We start from the raw sequence: 22,388 nt of genomic DNA on the forward strand, positions 1-22,388 counted from the left end.
GCTGCACTCCGTGGGGTCACAAGGAGTCATACATGACTAAGGGACTGAACAGCATATTTGCTTTACCTCTAATTTTCTTTTTTCTTTCTCCATATATGCAGATATCAGTTCAGTTCAGTCGCTCAGTCATGTCCGACTCTTTGGACCCCATGAATTGCAGCACGCCAGGCCTCCCTGTCCATCACCAACTCCGGGAGTTCACTCAAACTCACATCCGTCAAGTCGGTGATGCCATCCAGCCATCTCATCCTCTGTTGTCCCCTTCTCCTCCTGCCCCCAATCCCTTCCAGCATCAGTCTTTTCCAATGAGTCAACTCTTTGAATGAGGTGGCCAAAGTATTGGAGTTTCAGCTTTAGCATCATTCTTTCCAAAGAACACCCAGGACTGATCTCCTTTAGAATGGACTGGTTGGATCTCCTTGCAGTCCAGGGGACTCTATATGCAGTCCATATATATGCAGATATACACGTGTGTGTATATATGTGTGTGTATATATATGTGTGTATATATATACACATGTGTACATACACACACACACACACGCACGCGCGCACACACACACACACACACACACATATATATATATATACATGCTGCTGATGCTGCTAAGTCACTTCAGTCGTGTCCGACTCTGTGCGACCCCATAGACGGCAGCCCACCAGGCTCCGCCATCCCTGGGATTCTCCAGGCAAGAACACTGGAGTGGGTTGCCATTTCCCTTTCCAATGCATGAAAGTGAAAAGTGAAAGTGAAGTTGCTCAGTCGTGTCTGACTCTTCGCGACCCCATGGACTGCAGCCTACCAGGCTCCTCCGTCCATGGGATTTTCCAGGCAGGAGTACTGGAGTGGGGTGCCATCGCCTTCTCCAATATATATATATGTATATATAATTTTAATTTTTTGTAGTTTTTTTCTCTTCCGTTTGAGAGTCTGTTACAGACCTCATGCTTCTTTTCCTCCAGACATTTCAGTGTTATTTTCTAAGAATGAGAACATTCCTCTACATAATCACAGTAAAAAATTCAAAATCTTAGAAAAGTAACATTAGTATAATACTGTTGTCTAATCCATATCTCCTATTCAAATTGTTCTAATTATCTCTTTAATGTATCTTATAGCTTTTTTTTTTTTTTGCTGGTTCAGGATTGAATTATACACTTAGTTTTTATGTCTCTTTAATCTCCCTTAATCTGGGATGGTTCTTCAGCCTTTGTCTTTCATGACATTGGTATTTTTGGTGACTATGGTAGATTGATTTTGTGTTGTCAATTTGGACTTATCTGATTTTTTAAAAAATTAATTTTAGTTTATGCATTTTTGTCAGGAATATAACGTTAGTGATACTGTGTCCTTGTTAGTGTATCTCATCAGAAGGCACGTGGTGCCAGTTTATCTCATTATTAGTGATGTTACCTAAGTCAGTAACAGCCAGGTGACAGGGATGCATAGGGCAAGGTGTGTGGGAAAGGGTGGATCAGAGTGCTTTGCACCATCCTTTCCACATCTTCACCAACCTTGAAGCTCCCATATATTTGCTTATTCGTTTACTTGTTGATGGACATTTGTGTTGGTAAACATGATAGCCACGTGTCAGGTATGAATAAAGCTACTCTGCATATCTGATACTCATCTCTGGGTAGAAATTTCCCTTGAGTGTATGCCTAGCAGTGGATTGTGGGGTCGCCAGATAGATGTATTATTTAGATGTGATAGATAACTGCTAAACTATCTTTTGAAGTAGTTGAACTAATTTGCAGAAGTGGAGTTATTAATCTTGTGTTAGTCCAGGTCTGGCTAAGATATGAATAGCTGGTTGCTGGAATGGGCACACAACTAATTATTTGGTACACCTAAAGCGTGCTAGGGGAGTAGTTCTTTTTTCTGCTTTGGGGAAAGTGAAGGTGGGGAAGATGGAGGCGGATTCAGGTTCTTAGTGTTTATTCTGTGTTAGTCTTTTGACAGACTCTGCACAGTACTGGCTGGACTTCATCCCAGGTTTGCCATAGGTTTTTTCTGGTCAGTTTTTACATTAATACGGGAGATACGCAGTATCAGATAATTTTTTAAAGACAGATTCAGGGGGAGCGTGTGTTTTGATATGTTAGTAGCATCAGACCAGATCAGATCAGATCAGTCGCTCAGTCGTGTCCGACTCTTTGCGACCCCATGAATCACAGCACGCCAGGCCTCCCTGTCCATCACCAACTCCCGGAGTTCACTCAGACTCACGTCCATCGAGTCAGTGATGCCATCCAGCCATCTCATCCTCTGTCATCCCCTTCTCCTCCTGCTCCCAATCCTTCCCAGCATCAGAGTCTTTTCCAATGAGTCAACTCTTCACATGAGGTGGCCAAAGTACTGGAGTTTCAGCTTTAGCATCATTCCTTCCAAAGAAATCCCGGGGCTGATCTCCTTCAAAATGGACTGGTTGGATCTCCTTGCAGTCCAAGGGACTCTCAAGAGTCTTCTCCAACACCACAGTTCAAAAGCATCAAGTCTTCGGCACTCAGCCTTCTTCACAGTCCAACTCTCATATCCATACATGACCACGGGAAAAACCATAGCCTTGACTAGACGAACCTTTGTTGGCAGTGGTAGCTGATCAATATATCAAGACTTCTCCTGGGAAGCAGTATTGGGGAACACTTTCAGAGAAGAACATGAGCCATTGTGCCAGGTTTTGATTCTGCTTTGGCTTCTGATTTGTCTTTGTCCAGACAGAACTTAGTATGTAGAACTGTAGCTTCCTCATGTTGATAGTGATTGTGGGTGCCCAGAAGTCATCTGGCTCCTCAGCACTGTACCAGGTTGTGAGAAAATGGTAAAGTTAAGAGCTAAGAGGCCAGGGTCTCTCTTTTCTTTGTTGCAGACCCAACAATATAAAAGAGCTATGTTGATTTCTTCTCTTTTCACCATTGAGCATATATTTGCACGCACACAGAGTGATAGATGAGGTCCCAAAGAGGAGTTGAGGAAGTTCAGGAAAGCTAGAAAAATATATAGAAAAAAAGAAAAATAATTAGATACTAGCAATCAGTGCTAGCGAGGGCTGATTTAGTGTCTTCAAGAAGTTGACAGAAAGGCTAGATTAAATGCATTGTCAGGCATAGGATGCAGTATATCAAAGACTGTCAACTTTCTGGTATTAAGTGCAGAAGAAATATATTACTTGAATTCACTTATAAGGAATTTTGAATAATAGGCAAGGTCTGAAATAGCGGTTATGTAGAAATATCCTCTCGGCTGTTTTTAAGTCAGCTCTGTTTAAAATTCAAGGGTAGCCCTTTCTCTGAGGTCCTTATCCCTAGAATTGGAGTAGAGAAAGGAGAGGAGGGGCCGGAGGGAGGGAGGGAGGCCTTATTACTTCTCCGTGTGTTAAACTGCTCACAGGATGTTTTTCAGTGTTATTAGGGTTACTGAGGCCCATCTTGCCCTGATAATTTGACATTTTACCTTCCCTTTATCCCTCTGAGGTTCTCTCACTGCTGTTTTCCTGCCCAGTGGTAGGTGCATCAGCAGGCAGCATCAGGCTCTTCATCCTCTTCCATTCACAGGCCAGTTCTGTTTCTTTAGTCAGAGGACCATTAAGCCCAAAGTGCTTCTGTTGTCTGTAGTTATTAATACCTTACACAGACATTTTCTGGTTTAGGTGGTAGATTAGAATCACTTTAGTGATTGTTCCTCCTCCTTTGTGCAAAAGCTCTTTTCCTCTGATGTTCATGCTGTCTGACAGTACAACTGTCTCTTCCCCTTATTATCATCAGATCTGGACCCTGAGGCATCATCCTTTGTTTTCTTCTTTCTTCTCTCTGCCATTATCCTGAGGTTACTTCAGAGTCCATGGGATGATCCATCCAGTCTTCCCAGGCTCCTGATTCCATGACTTACCTCCTGCCTCTTCTAGTGCTTTCTTTTCTGTTTCTACTATACCTGCTTTTTGACATTACCAGCATCTCAGATTTGTAAACTCTTGTTTTTACTTTCTTCCTCATTGTGCCTCGGTCACACTTTGGCCAGTACCCTCCCTTGGCCTTACTCTTCCATTTATTGTGGAGACAAAATCCTAACCCAGATTCAGTCATGTTGTCAGCTCTCTCTCAGGCTAAGTTGGAGAAAGAAGCCCACGACCATGCAGGTAGGTGCCATCTCCATCTTGACTGGGCCTTCAGAACTTCTGTAGGTAACTGCAGTGTGGTGTCCTGGATTAGATGCTGAAACAGAACAAGGACATTGTTGGAAAAACTGGTTATAGTTACTAGTGTTGTACCAATGTTGGTGTCTCAGTCGTGACAGGTATACTGTGGTAATGTAAGTTGTTTATGTTAGGGGAAGCTGATGGAATTATCTGTAGTATCTTTGTAATATTTGTATAAACTCATGTGTACTAACTGTGTACTAAGTCGCTTCAGTTGTGTCCGACTCTGTGACCCCGTGAACTGTATAGCCTGCCAAACTCTTCTGTCCATGGAATTCTCCAGGCAGTAATACTGGAGTGGGCTGTTGTGTCCTTCTCCAGGGATAAATTAGTAATTATCCCTAAATTTTATTTTATAAACAATACTGTTGTAGATCCCAGCAGCTACCGTCTCTGCATTCTTCCTCAGTCCTTACCCTGTCACCTGCTGTCATTTGCCTGCTTACCTGAGAAAATTGAGGCCGTCGAATGTGAATTTCCCACAACTTGCTATTCCCCCACAAAAAGCTTGCAGATGTCTTCAGTCATTTGAACACACTTTGCTCTTGTCACAAGTGGATAGGCATAGCGTTTTTTTCCCCCATTTGTTCTTTGAAGCCCTCTCCAGCCTGTCTTCTCACAGCTGCACTTCCATCATATTTTTGCTAAATCGTTTCTTCACTTTTTGATTGTACTAGTACTTTTCCTTTAGGATATTTTCCTCTAAAGTGAAAGTGGAAATTTTCTTTCTACTCTGCTTCGTTTCTCTTCGCTTTTTCGCAGCTAAATTCTAGAAAAAGTCAACTGCATTTGTAGTCTTCCCTTTCTCACCTCCCAACCTCTGAAATCTCACTCTGTCCTCACCATGCTTCTTTAATTGCACTCTTCAAGTCAGCAGTGACTTCATTGTGGAAGCCAGTGAAGACTTTCCAGTCTCTTTTTTGACTTCAATATTTGAAACTTCTGAATTCTTCCATTAATATATATATATTTTGGGCCAGTGTTATCTTTATTTTAAACACAAATTAGTAACTTACTAGGAGAAGAATTGCTCATAATTTCACCATTCAGAAGTAAATATTACACCTGGGGGCATATGTAAGTACCCACTAAGAATAAATTTTAAGATGTGTTGATTGTAGTTATATCCTCTGTATCCTGTAACCTGTCTTGAGCACTTAATATATTGTTGACATTTTTTTCATATCAGTGAGTATAGTTATTATTGTCACTTCTCTCTCTGCTCTCCTGGTATGTAGATCCATGCTATCTGTTGGATTACTGATACCTCTCCTTTCTCTTAACTCTTGCTGGTTTATTTCCTCCTGGCATCCTGAATGATCTTTCTAAAGTGTGAATTTCATCGTGGACACTTTCTGGCCCAAATCTTTTCATAGCCTTCCATTGCTCTTAAGACATAAAATACGAGAACTTCTGTGATACAGCCATGCTTTTTCAAACTGCACTTTAATTTTTAGCCTTATTGAGCTAATGGATGGATAATTAGATAATCTCCCCAAAGAACCTCGTTGTTTTTCCTTTCTGCTTTAGATAAAGTGAATGTGGAAGAAGCTAGAGTCCGTGAACTTGCCTTCAGGTGAAAGGTCAGGGCTAAGGATGCCTCACTGATGGTCTTTTCTCCTTCCTGTATCCTCGTGCATGGTGTGTGGGGAGACTTTGTCCTTTCCCTTCTAGACCTCTTCTTTGGGATAGTTTTATGCAATATTTGGATACAAGTCTGTAGATTTGCTTCCCAATCTCTGTCTCATTATGACTCCACACTGGAGTTCAAGATGTAGATGTATATTATTTAGGATGGCTCCTCACATTCATTTTGTCTAAAATGGCGTGTCCTTCCTCCCAAACTTCTTTTCCATTTCTTCTTTCCTTTCAAGGTTTTCTATACAGTTTCAAAAAGCACCCCACCCCCAGTATTACATGCTATAGATTCCATTCCATTTTTGCATCCTTTGTTCAGATTTTCCTTCTTCTCCTTTGGGGAATATTTTATGGCGTGTTTGTTTGAATGTATCCTTGGTTTTGTATAAGCCACTGTAAAGGAAGGAGGATGTGAGGGTGGGCCTTCTAGGGTAAGGGGGTGGCATGAGCCTGAACCACAGAAGAAGGAGAATGCAATAGAGAGTTGAAAGTTATCATTTGGCTTTGAGTTTGGAGGTGAAACAGTGAAAGGTTAAGTTGAGAAGGTATAGATTGTCAGATTGATGGAAACCTGAAAATACGAGGAGTTTTGACCATACACACAGGGTTTAGAAAGATTGATCTTGTTGGATGTAATCAGAGGCCGAGTCAGGGGAGCAGATTAGACATTTTATTGTAGTAATCCAGACATGGGTTAACAAAAGTTCGGCTATAATGAAAGAATGCAGGTGGAATCTTGAAGGGAAATTGACCAAATTTCAGGCCAAATGATTACATATGAGGGACAGAGAAGAGGAGGGAGTTTCAGATGATTCTAGGCTTTTGAGCCTGACTGACTAGTGAACTGAAAACAGTGGTGTGTTAGTCACCCAGTTGTATCCAGCTCTTTGCGACCCCATGGACTGTAGTCTGCCAGGCTCCTCTGTCCATGGTATTCTCCAGGTAAGAATATTGCTGTGGGTTGTCATGCCCTCGTCCAGGGGGTCTTCCTCACCCAGGGATCAAACCTGTGTCTTGGTCTCCTGCATTGGCAGGAGGGTTCTTTACCACCTGTGCCACCTGGAAAGCCCCAAAACAGTGATACCTTGATCAGTTGTTGATTAGATATCCAAGAGGAGCAGGCTGCTGGAAATGCCACAGAGGTCATGGGAGAAAAAAAATCTGTAATTCACAGCAGGGGTGGAATTTGTGGGAGAATCTTCATTGCTCTTGCTGTAATAACACCCTCACTTCTTGTATCTGCTATATCAAGGTGAAAATGAAAATGTTAGTTGTGTCCACCTCTTTGTGACTCCATGGACTGTAGCCCACCAGGCTCCTCTGTCCTTGGAATGCTTCGGGTGAGAATACTCAAGTGGGTAGCCATTTCCTTCTCCAGGGATCTTCCTGACCCAGGGGTCGAACCCGGACCTCCCCCATTGCAGGCAGATTCTTTACTGTCTGAGCCCCTATTTTAAATTCCCCATAATTTAGTTGGCAGAGTTCTACCTGAAGCACTAGTGGAGAGGACCATTGTAAATAAGATTCTAAACAATATCTAAACAGAATTTATAGTTAAAGGATCCGTGGGTACACTGAGGGAAGTTAGGAGATAAACTTGGGGAACGGTGACTAAATTGGAAAGGAGTAAAGATGGGGGAATGTATCTGTAAAGGGCTGGTCGTGGAGGACAAGGAAGGAAATAGTTTCAAGAATAAGACTATCTAAAGAGGCAGAAGAGCATGGTGGGGGCACAGCCTACAGAGTCTGGTTCAGGACCCAATTTGCTATAAAAATCAGCTGTTTTCTAAAGATCACAAGTCTCCTGGGGGTTTGAGTTGACAACATGTAGCTTAGTGGGATTTAAATGGTGGCAAAGCTTATACTCGTTTTGATACTTCACTGCATGCTTAGAAATGGCAGTTGAGAAATAAGTCCCACTTTCCATTCCAAATAATTTATAATTCAGAGACATTGTGTCAGACAATCCAGTACATAGAAATAAATCTATTAGAACTGGGCTCATTTAATTTGACTTGGAAGGAGCAGTCTGGGGTGGGGAATTCAGAATTAGAAGCTATAGTACCTTAAATTAGATTTCTTCAGCAGTCATAACTTTTAGATTTCCTGCTTTAATTCATAAAGGAGAATGAGCAGAACACTATTCTAAGTAATGTAGGTCTCTTTAGTTGATAATTGAATTGTTTGGATTACTGTCTTAGGTTCATAAGAGTTCTCCAGAAAACTACCATAGGGCATAATCTTATGGAAACCTGTGTTATAAAGGTAGTGAGGCTCCCAGCTCAAGGCATTAAAGAAACTTCTGAGCTTTCAGTGTTTCTGCTGTATGGTATTTTGACTCTTCCTGAAAGTTTGTAGGTGGAATGAATGACTGAGGATAGGGAAAGGATGTCCTTGGTTGATGTTCTTCAGGTGTTTCGTGAATCCAGGGCTTCTGTAACTCAAGACCATTGCCTGTACAGCACAGCCTCTATGTGGTAATGACAGTCCTGGAGTTTGTATTTCCAGGACCTGTGTAGCCTTGTGGTAGTAATTTAAAGGGTAAAAGCGTATTAAATCTCTTAAGAATGATTTTAGTATTTTCACAAATATCCTGCTGTACTGCTTTCTCAATTTGGAACCAGTCTGTTGTTCCATGTCCAGTTCTGACTGTTGCTTCATGTCCAGTTCTAACTGTTGCTTCATGCCCTTCATACGGGTTTATCAGGAGGCAGGTAAAGTGGTCTGGTATTTCTGTCTAAGAATTTTCCACAGTTTGTTGTGATCCACACAGTCAAAGGCTTTTGTGTAGTCAGTGAAGCAGAAGTACATGTTTTTCTGGAATTGCCTTGCTTTCTGTGTGATCCACTGGTTGTTGGCAATTTGTTCTCTGGTTGCTCTGCCTTTTGTAAGGAGGACACTTGGCTTAATTTACAGTGGTACCTTACCGGATGTCTGGTCATTATCACTCCCTTGACAAGTGATTTCAGTAGGGGTATACCATAATTTAATTGAGTCTAGTATTCATCACTTGTGAGATTCTTCATTTATGTATTACTAAGAAGGAAATCATACTGCAGAGTAAACTGATGGCATACTTCTTTAATTAGAATTTTTATTTTACAGTTTAAAAAAAATTCTTTTCAACTTACTTAGCAAATAAGTTTAACATTTTCATCAGGCAGTATATACTTTGTACATATGTTAAAAGGAAAATAGACGGAAAATCAATTGTGAGGTATACTTCAGCTTCTAATTAGATATTCTTCAGCTTCTGCACATTATATGACTTTTATAAATTATGCAGAACTTAGAATTGTAGAAGTCTCCTTCCTCCTCACTCTCCCCACCTTTGTAGTGTCAGGTAACATTAAGGGTATTGGTGATGAAACATTTCTTAAGAGAGTGCTCCGTTATTCTTTCGTCATTTTGAAATGCAGCGATTTGGTGCTTGTGTAGTTCTTAAAAGCGTTCTAAGCTGTTTAATTTTTTCCCCTTAAATATTAATACTTCAGGGCTGCTGCGTGTGGCCTTGTGGATTGTGCAGTGTCAAGTCTAACTAACGAACCACAAGCTTATCTTTTTTATGTGTTTTTTTTCCCTTTCTCAAGTTCTGTAAAACAGTTGCAGTCATTCCTCCAGTGATGGAGAGTTACTTCACTACTATCCCATGGCTTTATTTGCTTTCTTTTTTGATACACAACATGTTTCAATTTAGAATTACAGCATAATCTTCTTGAAGGCATTGTAAACAGCCCTTAAAATCAGCTATTAGGAACAACACAATTGAGAAGATGACAATAATGAGCAGCTCTGACCAGGTTTTATCGTTGTGCACACAATGACAACTGTGATACAACTTCCATTGTGGGCCAGTAGCAGTTGTAGCATGGCGCTCATTAAGGTGCATTCCAGTTTCAGAGAGTTTAAAGTAAAAGCCGTATGCCTTATGTTGTTTTGGAATCATCAGTTGCTTGTGAGGTGGTGAGAGCACTAAGTTGATCTCATTTGAGTCTGATGTGCACGCTTATCTGACCAGGGAGAGGTTATCAGGGTCAAGTAAGAATACGGAACTCTCCCTGGAACCCACGTGGTTGGCATTTGTTGTTGTTCATTTGCTAAGTCTTGTCCGACTCTTTGTGATCTCACGGACTGCAGTATGCCAGGCTTCCCTGTCCTTTGCTGTCTCCTGGAGTTTGCTTAGAGTCATGTCCATTGAGTCCATGATGCCATCCAACCATCAGAAATACCTTCCAGGAAGAGGGCAGATAAATAGTTGAATATGGATGTTAGCACATTTTTACTTTGCCCTTTCTGTGTTTTAGATCAGTATGTAGTTTATTGGTTTTAGATCTTTTAAAGAACAATCAGGGTGATGTGATAAATCTTGCAGATATTTATCATATGTTTACAATATTTATAGTATTTTCTGTTTTCTAAACTCATATTCTTTTTTTCAGCTTTATTGAGATGTGATTGACATAACATTGTCTTGGTTTAAGGTGTTCATGTGTTGATTTGATTAATTTTTCAGTGTATATTGCAAAATGATTATCACCATAGCATACATCTCCTTCCTATCACATAATTACCTTTTCTTATATTTTGTGTGTGTGAGAATATTTAGGGTCTACTCTTAGCAACTTCCATATGTATACTACAGTATTATTAGCTGTAATCACCATGCTGTACCTTGGATCCCCAGAACTTGTTAATCTTAAAGCTGTAGTTTTTACCTTTGACCAGTTTCTTACCATGTCTCCCACCCTTCAGTCCCTGGTAACCACCACTTTACTGTGAGTTTGGCTTGTTAAAGATTCCACATATAAGTAATATACAGTATTTGTCCTTCCTGTCTGACATTTCACCTTAAGTTCTGATATCTTAAAATTGCTCTTGAAAGATGACTCGTGGAATTGATTAGTGGATTATTTTCACTTAATGGTCCAAGATAATTTTTTAAAGAATCACCAGAGTGTAAAGTGCTAAGGAAACAGTGGGGAGAGTTGTGGCAAAAGCTGTGAGATAGATAAGGAGAGGTCTTTAAGAATCTTTGATGTACTTCATGGTGATGGGTGAGCCATTCCAAGCGAGTAATACAAATTATTAATAAAATGTAAATCTGTTACCCCTCATTCCTTCCCCACTGCCTAAAGCTGAAAAAGGAGAAATCCTTCGTTTGGTCTCCAGGGCCCTGCATGGTCTACTACCACCTGTCTGACCAGCGTCTCTTATACCCTGCCTCCTTTTCCTGTGTAAACATAAAAAGATGGTGGATTAGAATTAAGGGTTGGTTTATTCATTTTACTTTGCCTGCTGTATTATAAATAGGCATTAAAAAAACCTCATTCTGGTGACTGGTTGAGAGGAGCATAAGCAAAACACGCTCCCTAGCTGTACTTTCTGGCCTGGAATTCTGATTCAGTCTTGACCAACTGTATGGAGATGTTTTCTCTTGAACAGGTTTCTCTGCATATAAAAATCTGTTGTAAACATACGGAAAAGAATGGCAGCGGAAACGCAGACACTGAACTTTGGGCCTGAATGGTGAGTTTTCAAAACCTCATCCTGTTCAGAGTTGCATGACTAGTTCCTTAGTAAGGTATTTGTGCAGGTGTTGGGGGCTTATAAAATGTGCATGTTTTAGAGACTTTATGTGCCTAGTTGAAAACAATATAGCCAGTCAGGAATAATTTATATTTGGTTAGTGACTGCATTTGTCCTTTATTAAAAAAGTCTTCCTGTTCTGGTTGTGTAATGATAATGAATTTAAAACTCTTCATAGTCCTAGCAAATTATTTACTTTGTGTTTGAATCCTTATGTAGGTGCGAGTATAATTTTATATAATTGTAACATTTTAATATTTATATGTTTTCTGCTACAGTGTTTTGTGAGTGCTATTCATATTTATTTGGAAAAAATAGTTTTTATTGAATTATTGTTTGAGTTTTATTTTATTGATGGGCTACATAGGTGATCCAGAATTATACTGGCTATAGCCCATCTAGAATCAGGTTAGCATTTGCCGTAATATCAATTAATCAACCTTTGAGTCTCTTACAGATGTGTTTGGACCCTGAATATGGAATTCTCATGGGATTTTGAGATCCATCACATTGTAGTGTGACTCTTTCCCCCTCTTCTTCCTTTCCCCCCAAAGTTGGTGATTGAAGATCCTCGTCAGTGGCGTGAATAATGATAGTTGCTTTTCCCATTCAGACCTTGAATCAGAGGCAGTATATAAAGTAGATGATCGGAATAGTGTCGTAAATGTCCTTGAGTGTTTCGGTGGTGGTGCTTTGATAAATGTTCCAGACTTCCTGTAGTACTCCCTATTTGAAGATTATTAACTTACATTATTATATACATTTCTTTTTATATGTAATTCCTTAATTTTCTTGGTCCTTGTAGCTAGCATTTGGAGACTGAGGAGAAATCATTCGAAGTTTTAAGAACCAATGCAAGTTATATGCTTTGAGAGTTTATTTTGAAATTGTTGACCTAAATCACCTGTTCTAGTTCTTATTTTATATTTTAAAAATAACTTTATTACCAAATCAAATCAATATATACTTCTAGAAAAATTAGAAATTATAAGTAATCCACAAGAAGATATAATTACCTTAATTTCACTGTCCATAGTAACCACTGTAATAGGTTGGTATATCATTCTAGGTAGCTTTATGTATGCTCATTTGTGTAAATGTACATTTATTTTCATAAAAATGGGATCATACTGTACATTCAGTTTTGTAACCTGTCTAAAAAAAACATCAAAAGTATCTTTTTTATCAATAAATATTTTCTGTTACCTTAAATAGTTGCACTGTATGGATGTACCATCATTTATTTAATTAGTCTTCCAGATGTAACAAATATAGGCTGTTCTCAGTTTTTCATCATTATAAAAATTTTTTTGGTGAATATTCTTGTAGCTAAAACCTTATTCACGTCTTAGCAGGTGGCTTTAAATCATACAGCTCAATGTGTAAGCCATTTTGTGTGCAGGGTTTTGCCTTCATTTGTAACTGCTGCTTTTTTGCACTTACACACTCACATGTCTTTTCTTTGTGAAAACATGGTTAAAATCATCAGCTAATTTAAGGAAGTTTTTTTTTTTTTTTCTTTCGTCTAAGTCTCTCTCTGTTAAGAGTTAAGAGAGAGAGACAGTACCAGTAAAAGAACCACTCCTGCTGACGCTCTCTGTAGAGTCATTACACATTTAACATGATGCTAAATGGGTTGACAAACTATGGCCATGGGACTGTAAAGTTTTGTTGAAACACAGCCACACTCATTTGTTTCCATATTATCTGGCTGCTTTTCCACTGTCCATGGCATTCTCCAGGCAAGAAAACTGGATCCCCTCCTCCAGGGGATCTCCACCCCCCGCCCCACCCCCCCACCGCCCCCCCCAGACCCAGGGATTGAACTGGAGTCTCGTGCATTGTGGGCAGATTCCTTACCATTTGAGCCACCAGGGAAACTCCATATATGTACATAATATATCTGATATATTAAGTTACTTAAGTAACTCAGGTAACCCTGATCTAGACAGCTGCAGTATGAATAGAGACTGCTGCTGTGTTTTTTCTGCATGTACCATTGCATTCATTGTGAAACTTGAGGTAAGGAACTATGTCCAGAATAACTTTGAGAATCATAGTTTAGGAGGATTACACTGAATCAGTGTGTAACTCTGAAACATACAGAAACATTTAGTGATACTGTATTCTTTTTACTAACATTTTTATCATGATGTAAAACATGATGTTTGGTAAGAGTTGTGTGAAATGAAGAGATTGATTTGACAGTAGGGAAGATGAGAGAGCAAAGAAAATTGTGGTAGGGACAGACCTGGGTGACCGTAAGCATGGGCTTTTTAAGCTGGTAGAAAAGATGGAATAGAATCTTTAGGTCTTAATCTGGTAGAATCATTAGGTCTTAGCTTAGCTTATATTTAGGATAAAGAAATGTATTCCATAATTACTGAAGCAATTTTAAGAAGAGTGTGATAGATTTAATGGAGGCAGTTTTAAAAAGAGTGTGATATACTTAATGGAGTAGTAAATCATTTTTATATATAAAACGAGTCATTTTAACTTCAAATGTTACCATCTTAGAGGTTTTCTGACCAATTCCCCCCATTTCCTACCTCCTTTCCCTGTTTAATTTTTTCTTCACAGTCTATATAAAAATATAACATGCCAAATATTTTACTGATTTTCTTTATTATTTATATGCCATTGTTTGGCCCCCACTAGACTGTGCGCTCCTTTGAGGGCAAGTACTTTGGTCTTGATTTTTGTACACTTTGTTCATTGCTGTAACGTCAGTGCCTGGCACATAGTAGATACTCAATAAATATTTATTAAATGCATGAGTGAAGTGTTGGAAAGTAAAGTCATTTTTAATATTTTGCTATTGTTAATATGTATACACATCCTTTAATAGTTCTGTTTGTGTTACTGTTGATTTCATTTGGAATAATATCTTGGAAGTGGAATTTTTAAATCAGAAGTTTATTTTTTAAGGCTTTGGATGATATATGGACAGACTGACCACAAGAAGGATTGTATGAATTTAATTCCCATCTGTTGCCTGTTTATTTCACTGTCGACAAAACACAGAGTACTACCTTAAAGAAAAAAAAACTTTTTTAGTTCTAAATCTGGTAGGTTTCTTCTTTTTAAAGAATTTTTTGTTAGTCCTAGTAATAAGATAATTCACACTCACTCCAGAAAACCTTGGAGGAAGCAATAGTACGAAAGGAAAAATGGAAGATCTCAATTACCCTTTTAATTCTGCCACCCAAAGAATTGTTGTTAATGTTTTGGTTTGTATCCTTCTGTTCTTTTTTCTTCGCAAATGATTGTGTACTTTAAGACATTTTAAAGGAGGAAAACAAATTCATTATAACCTGCTTTATTTTGGTATTTTCATTTTTTTATTTTGAGCATCCAAAATCTATTCAGATAAATTGGATAATAAAGGAATTAATCATAGGGGAACGAAACAATTGCGGACAATTAGCTGGCTTTATGGAGAAGGAGCCAAGGAACTGGTTTGGGGTTTCTTCTGTCTCATCTCCATGGCCTTAAGGAAACTTACCCAGGTCTTCCCTTGCAAAGAATGAGGTACTTTTGTTTTTCCCAAAGCACTTTGTTCAGACCTGTGTTAAAGTAGTTATGACCTCGTACTGTGTCTGTTTATATCTGTTTACTCAAAAAAGAGCTACTTCCATTAAGAAAAGCACTGTATTTCTCAATTTTGGTAAGTCCATTGTTTAGCTAGTGTGGGCACTTAGTAAATGTTGAATGATTCAGGTCTTATGGTGGGGGGCATGGGGCAAGAGAATTCAAAGCTGAGATTTCTAGATTACTGTTCATGATCTTTGTGGAGTTGTGAGGGAAATGAGAGACGTTCTGGAGGATGGAATGCATTAATAGTCCCAGTTTTCAAAAAGAGTAAAAAGATAACTGCCATCTGAAGGAATTTGTTGTTATCCTAGGCTGTATTTTAAAAGAGAACATTGAGTTGTTTAGAAAACATTTTATCAAGGGCCTCATGTTTTACATCTTGGGTTAGGTAAGGAGATAAGGAGGCAGCAAGGATAAGGAACATGAAAAAATGAAAGTCGCTCAGTCGTGTCCGACTCTTTGCGACCCCATGGACTGTAGACTGCCAGACTCCTCTGTCCGTGGATTTCTCCAGGCTAGAATACTGAAGTGGGTAGCCACTTCCTTCTCTAGGGGACCTTCCCAATTGAGGGATCGAACCCAGGTCTCCTGCATTGCAGGCGGATTCTTTACCATCTGAGCCACCAGGGAAGCCAAAGGACATGGTACCTACTTTTGAATTATTTATTTAGTGGAGAAGCTGACACTAAGTAATTTCGCTGTCAGTGTTATAAGAGGGGGAAGTTCCCCAGAGGGTGTAAAGGCAACCCACTCCAGTATTCTTGCCTGGAGAATCCCATGGACAGAGGAGTCTGGCAGGCTATGGTCTATAGGGTTGCAGAGTCTGACAGGACTGAAGCGACTTAGCATGCATACATGCAGGTTGTAAAGGGAGTATAATGGTTATACAGGATATTCAGCTGCTCATTTGATCCCTGCAGGCTTCTCATCCTTTATAGTTTTCCAAAACTGAGCTCATGAATTTTGTCCTTTTAAATTTCCTCTTTTATTTCATCTTAACATCACAGTGTGCCCGTTAGCTCAAGCCAGACATCTTGGAGTTATGCAGGTCATTTTCTTTTATTTCTGTATCCCTGTGTCTAGTCCATCACAATGCTGTGTCAACTCTACCTCCAAAATACCTCTTGAACCTATTCATTTCTCTCTATCTTCGTTGCCTCCAGCCTAGTGTAAGCCACCGTCATCTCCTGATATAAACTAAAGGACAGGCCTTCTAGTGTTTCCTGGCTCCTTTTCTTCTGATTGCTGTCCCCACTGCAGCCAGAGTAATCTTAAAATGTAAATTTGATCAAATTGTCTCCAAAATCTTTCACTAGTTCTCCATTTGTATGACTGTTTATTAGGTTTTCCTTCCACTAGCCAGTTAGTTCTGTGAACATTCGTGGGTACTTGTGTGTAGCCAAACACCCAGGATCTAGATCTCTTTCCTTTCCCTCCTACGGCCCTCTTTCCAACCCCCTGCTGCTGCTGCTGCTAAGTCGCTTCAGTCATGTCCGACTCTGTGCAACCCCATAGACAGCAGCCCACCAGGCTCCGCCATCCCTGGGATTCTCCAGGCAAAAACACTGGAGTGGGTTGCCATTTCCTTCTCCAATGCATGAAAGTGAAAAGTGAAAGTGAAGTTGCTCAGTCGTGTCCGACTCTTCTCGACCCCATGGACTGCACCCTACCAGGCTCCTCTGTCCATGGGATTCTCCAGGCAAGAGTACTGGAGTGGGGTGCCATTGCCTTCTCCGTTCCAACCCCCTACCCTACTCCTGTTTCTCATCTTTTCCTTTCTTCCTTTCCACTTAACCTCTCTACTTCCAGGCAGTTCCCCTGGCGTCCCAGGTGAAAACAATTAGAAAAAATATTCCAGACATCAGAAAGCCTAAGCCTGGGTGAAGACGAGTGGACAGGGAACCATAGGTTTCAGAGGGAAATTCCAAGACATTTTGCCTTGGCTATGTTATGAAGTGTGGGCGAGAAGAACTTGCAGGTAGCCTTTCTATGTTACGAAGTTTTTTATTTTACCTGATCATTGTGTGCCAATGAATTGTTAATCAGGGAGCATTTTATTCAAATTTGCTTTTGAAAGAGGTAACTGGTAGTAGCGTGGAGGATGGACTTTGACTGGTTAAATTATTTAGGGTGCTGTTGCAGCAGTTGAGGTAATAAGTGTGAACAATAGAAGGTTACTTGGCCAGAGGATGGTTTGAGAGATTTAGGATTTAAAACTGATTGTTTAGTTGCTAAGTCATGTCTGACTCTCTTGTGGCTCCATCACCTGTAGCCAGCCAGGCTCCTCTGTCCATGGGATTTCCCAGGCAAGAATACTGAAGTGGGTTGCCATTTCCTTCTCCACGGGATCTTCCTGACCCAGGAATTGAACCCATGTTTCCTACATTAGCAGGTGTTTTCTTTACCACTGAGCCACAGGGAAGCCCTTAAAACCTGGTAGGATGTGAAAGCATTCGCTCAGTAGATGGTGGTATCCTTACCTGCCTTTGGGAATACCGGTGATGAAGGAGGTTTTGAGGAGTAGGTTTGGGGTCTGTTAGACCTAGAGGGCTGTGAGTGGTTGAATAAGAAAGCCTTACTCTGTCGGGGAGAGTTCACACCTGGAACTGAGTCATGAGCTTACACAGAAGTGCTTTTAGGTTTGTACATCTTCACACAACTACATGGACATTCTGAATTACTTTTGTAAGCTGAAGTTTGGGTTTGAACAACAGTTAACAAGAGAGGACTGTGGGTGTCGGGGAGGGGTGGTTTTGGAAGGCCCAGCTGCTCTCAGTGACTACTAGTACTCCTGGGAGTAGCACTGGGCCTCCTGTGTTAAACAGATCTCCCTGTGGCCAGGAAGGTGAAGATGATCAGGAGAGGGAGACTTCACTTGGGCCTACTGTTGAGGTGGTTGAACTTTTCTAGAGCAGTGGAGTAGTGGGGAGAAGCCACGTTACGCTGGGTTTTGAAGTGGTTGGGAAGTGAGGCAGTGAAGACGTCTCTGAAATGAAGAGGAAGATGACTAGTGCTGCATTGCCAGAGAGGGATGCTACGTTAGAGGACTTTTAAACAAATCACTGTTAGATATATTGAGAGATGAGTGGAATGCTGATAGGGAAGGATTGAGTTTCTAGAAGAGAGGGCTATATGGAGCACGATTCTAGAGGAGGTAAAGGTCACTGGTGGGTTTTTAGGGAAGGATGTTATCTAGATATGTTTCAGCTTTTCCAGATATCTGTGGGTGAAGGAGGACTTGGGACAGGATTTGTTGATTACTAAGTGGAGCACAGCCATTCTCCTGGTTCAGGCTACCATCTTCTCTCAGTTGCATTATGCCTAGCTTGCCTTCACAGTAGCTGGAGGACTCTCCTAAGTATGCATTCCTGGTCATGTTAGTCTTTAGGTCTGGTACCTATAAGAAGTGTTCAGTTCCTAGGCATGGGAAGCCCCTGGGGGTTGTTCAGTCGCCCAGTTGTGTCTGACTCTTTTGCGACCCCATGGACTTAAGAACACCAGGCTTCCCTGTTCTCACTGTTTCCTGGAGTTATCAAACTCATGTCCATTGAGTCAGTGACGCCATCCAACTATCTCATTATCTGGGGATTGTTGGGTGGATTTGAAACCTTGTGAGGAGCAGATGAAGAAATTGGGGGTGTTGGACGGGTGAGCTGGAAAGCCTCGTGAGACATAATAATTGCAGATACTGGGATGATTTTTCCATTAGAAGATGGAAGAGCGCTTAGATGTGCCCTCTAGTGGTAGACACTCCTAGGGAACATATCGACTCAGTATAAGATATTTTAAACTGATTTCTAATTATATAGATGTATATTTAAAAATTAATTTTTGGCAGACTGAACCATGACTATTTTAAAACTTTGAGACCTCACTGTTGGAAAGATTTTGATCTTTTTAGTCATAAAAACCTTGTTTTTGACTCTTGGTTCTGCTGGCTCTGATTGTGGGTAAATGGCTTAACTCCTTGGCTTTGTTTTCCTCATCTGTCATATTGGGGGTGGTTGTGAAACGTATATGAGTATATGCAACATTCCCAGCTTCAGTTTTCAGTGGATAGTAATTCCACTTTTTCAGGGAAGAGCCCAGATGTTCATGATGTGAACCACTGTGCTGGCAGGTCCTTCAGCAGTGGTTGGGTCCTCCTCTGTGGGCATTTTGTTTTCTCACTGACTTGTTTAGCCTGTCTTACAGGGAAAGACTAGAGATCTCTTCAAGAAAATTAGAGATACCAAGGGAACATTTCATGCAAAGATGGGCTCGATAAAGGACAGAATGGTATGGACCTAACAGAAGCAGAAGATATTAAGAGGTGGCAAGAATATACAGAAGAACTGTACAAAAAAGATCTTCACGACCCAGATAATCACGATGGTGTGATCACTGACCTAGAGCCAGACATCCTGGAATGTGAAGTCAAGTGGGCCTTAGAAAGCATCACTACGAACAAAGCTAGTGGAGGTGATGGAATTCCAGTTGAGCTATTCCAAATCCTGAAAGATGATGCTGTGAAAGTGCTGCACTCAATATGCCAGCAAATCTGAAAAGCTCAGCAGTGGCCACAGGACTGGAAAAGGTCAGTTTTCATTCCAATCCCAAAGAAAGGCAATGCCAAAGAATGCTCAAACTACCACACAATTGCACTCATCTCACATGCTAGTAAAGTAATGCTCAAAATTCTCCAAGCCAGGCTTCAGCAATACGTGAACCGTGAACTTCCTGATGTTCAAGCTGGTTTTAGAAAAGGTAGAGGAACAAGAGATAAATTGCCAACAACCACTGGATCATGGAAAAAGCAAGAGAGTTCCAGAAAAACATCTATTTCTGCCTTATTGACTATGCCAAAGCCTTTGACTGTGTGGATCACAATAAACTGTGGAAAATTCTGAAAGAGATGGGAATACCAAACCACCTGACCTGCCTTTTGAGAAATCTGTATGCAGGTCAGGAGGCAACAGTTAGAACTGGACATGGAACAACAGACTGGTTCCAAATAGGAAAAGGAGTATGTCAAGGCTGTCTGTTGCCACCCTGCTTATTTAACTTCTATGCAGAGTACATCATGAGAAACGCTGGACTGGAAGAAACACAAGCTGGAATCAAGATTGCCGGGAGAAATATCAATAACCTCAGATATGCAGATGACACCACCCTTATGGCAGAAAGTGAAGAGGAACTCAAAAGCCTCTTGATGAAAGTGAAAGTGGAGAGTGAAAAAGTTTGCTTAAAGCTCGGCATTCAGAAAACGAAGATCATGGCATCCGGTCCCATCACTTCATGGGAAATAGATGGGGAAACAGTGGAAACAGTGTCAGACTTTATTTTTTTGAGCTCCAGAATCACTGCAGATGGTGACTGCAGCCATGAAATTAAAAGACGCTTACTCCTTGGAAGGAAACTTATGACCAACCTAGATAGCATATTCAAAAGCAGAGACATTACTTTGCCAACAAAGGTCCGTCTAGTCAAGGCTATGGTTTTTCCAGTGGTCGTGCATAGATGTGAGAGTTGGACTGTGAAGAAGGCTGAGTGCTGAAGAATTGATGCTTTTGAACTGTGGTGTTGGAGAAGACTCTTGAGAGTCCCTTGGACTGCAAGGAGATCCAACCAGTCCATCCTAAAGGAGATCAGTCCTTGGTGTTCTTTGGAAGGAATGATGCTAAAGCTGAAGCTCCAATACATTGGCCACCTCATGCGAAGAGTTGACTCATTGGAAAAGATTCTGATGCTGGGAGAGATTGGGGGCAGGAGGAGAAGGGGACGACAGAGGATGAGATGGCTGGATGGCATCACCAACTCGATGGATGTGAGTCTGAGTGAACTCCGGGAGTTGGTGATGGACAGGGAGGCCTGGCGTGCTGCGATTCATGGGGTTGTGAAGAGTCGGACACGACTGAGTGACTGAACTGAACTGATAGGCATTGGACTCGATCACCTCTAAGTCCGTGAGTAATTGGAAAGAAAACAAAAAACCAACCCAATAACAATGAACACTTTGAGCACCCAGATGGTAGTCTTAATCTGTTTATTACCAAAGAGAATCAGGCTCCCTGGTGAAATGGTTATTCCACATCTGAGGCAAGAAATAAGCTGATTTTGGAACATTTGACATACCAGATAGAAATGAAGCTCTCAAAGACTACTAGGGTTGGGTCAGAAGGACTTGGGAGCTAACCTGAAGCCTCTTCCACTAGGCAGAGTTGAGAGAGTTTGAGTATTGTTAAGAATAATTGCAGTGAAATGAAATATATTAATGAAAATAATTTTACTGTTGGAGGATTGTTAGTGAACCAAGTCATTATTATGAAAACTAATAAATGGAAGAAGGAAAGCTGTTTCTTTTCTTATATGAGATATATTCTATTAGGTACTACCAGATAGTGTAAGAGGAAAGTTTCTCTTTGTAGAACCTCTACCTAGTAAATAAAGAAGAAATGATAGAATAAAGTCAGTCTGTAACCTTAGTGAATTAGGGGATCTAAGCTTCGCTCTTGAAGAACTGCTTAGCCTTGCAAAACCAACCAGGCAGCCTGTGCCTCCTGGTGGAGTAACATACCACCACATGGATGTAGTCTTGCCAAGTCTACATCCAGTCACCTGTTTACATGAAATGCAGAGAACAGAGAAATGTATTAAACTATATCACAGGGATAAAGTTAGCAAAATTCAGACTTAAAAATCCTTATCTTTTAGAGATAACATTTTGAAATATTTGCAGATGAAATGATTGCTATTGCTAAGTCACTTCAGTCGTGTCCAACTCTGTGTGACTCCATAGATGGCAGCCCACCAGGCTTCCCTGTCCCTGGGATTCTCCAGGCAAGAACACTGGAGTGGGTTGCCATTTCCTTTTCCAATGCGTGAAAGTGAAGGCGCTCAGTCGTGTCTGACCCTCAGCGACCCCATGGACTGCAGCCTACCAGGCTCCTCCATCCATGGGATTTTCCAGGCAAGAGTACTGGAGTGGGGTGCCATTGCCTTCTCCAGATGAAATGATAACTTGTCGTAAAAGAATTGTCTCCAAACTTGAAAATAATTTCCTTTAAAAATTTTGAAAGCAAAAGAGTTCCTTCAGAATAATATTAAAGGAGGGTTAGATGGGGCTGTAGAAGGAGTGGGATGGCCTGGGGACTGGGTTGGTGGGTACAGGAGAGTTTCTTGTTGATCCTTTTATATATGTTCAAAATTGTCTGTAATAAAACTTTAAAAAATAAGTAAAAAGAAATAAAACTTTATTAGTCTTACTGTACTAATGCATACTCTTTTTTTTCCCCCTTGTATTGCTTTCTACATGTAAACACATTCTGTGTATTTGCTAGGTACCTGCTACTTTTTCTGCCGTTCGTGAATAATGTGCAAGTATTTATTCTACTT

General features: G+C 40.6%; 1 protein-coding gene across 5 annotated transcripts in view; it reads left to right on the top strand.

Moving 5' to 3' along the window:
• Window positions 1-22,388, top strand: part of GIGYF2 (GRB10 interacting GYF protein 2) — a 129,373-nt gene that overhangs the window by 14,411 nt on the left and 92,574 nt on the right. For all 5 annotated transcript variants that reach the window (XM_027537934.1, XM_027537936.1, XM_027537937.1 and 2 more), the window contains one exon: window positions 11,277-11,360. In XM_027537934.1, the coding sequence (XP_027393735.1) occupies window positions 11,320-11,360 (41 nt within the window). In that variant the 5' untranslated portion in view covers window positions 11,277-11,319. The remainder of the gene's footprint in view (window positions 1-11,276; window positions 11,361-22,388) is intronic.

This window comes from Bos indicus x Bos taurus, chromosome 3, assembly GCF_003369695.1.
Source record: "Bos indicus x Bos taurus breed Angus x Brahman F1 hybrid chromosome 3, Bos_hybrid_MaternalHap_v2.0, whole genome shotgun sequence".
Lineage (NCBI taxonomy): Eukaryota > Metazoa > Chordata > Mammalia > Artiodactyla > Bovidae > Bos > Bos indicus x Bos taurus.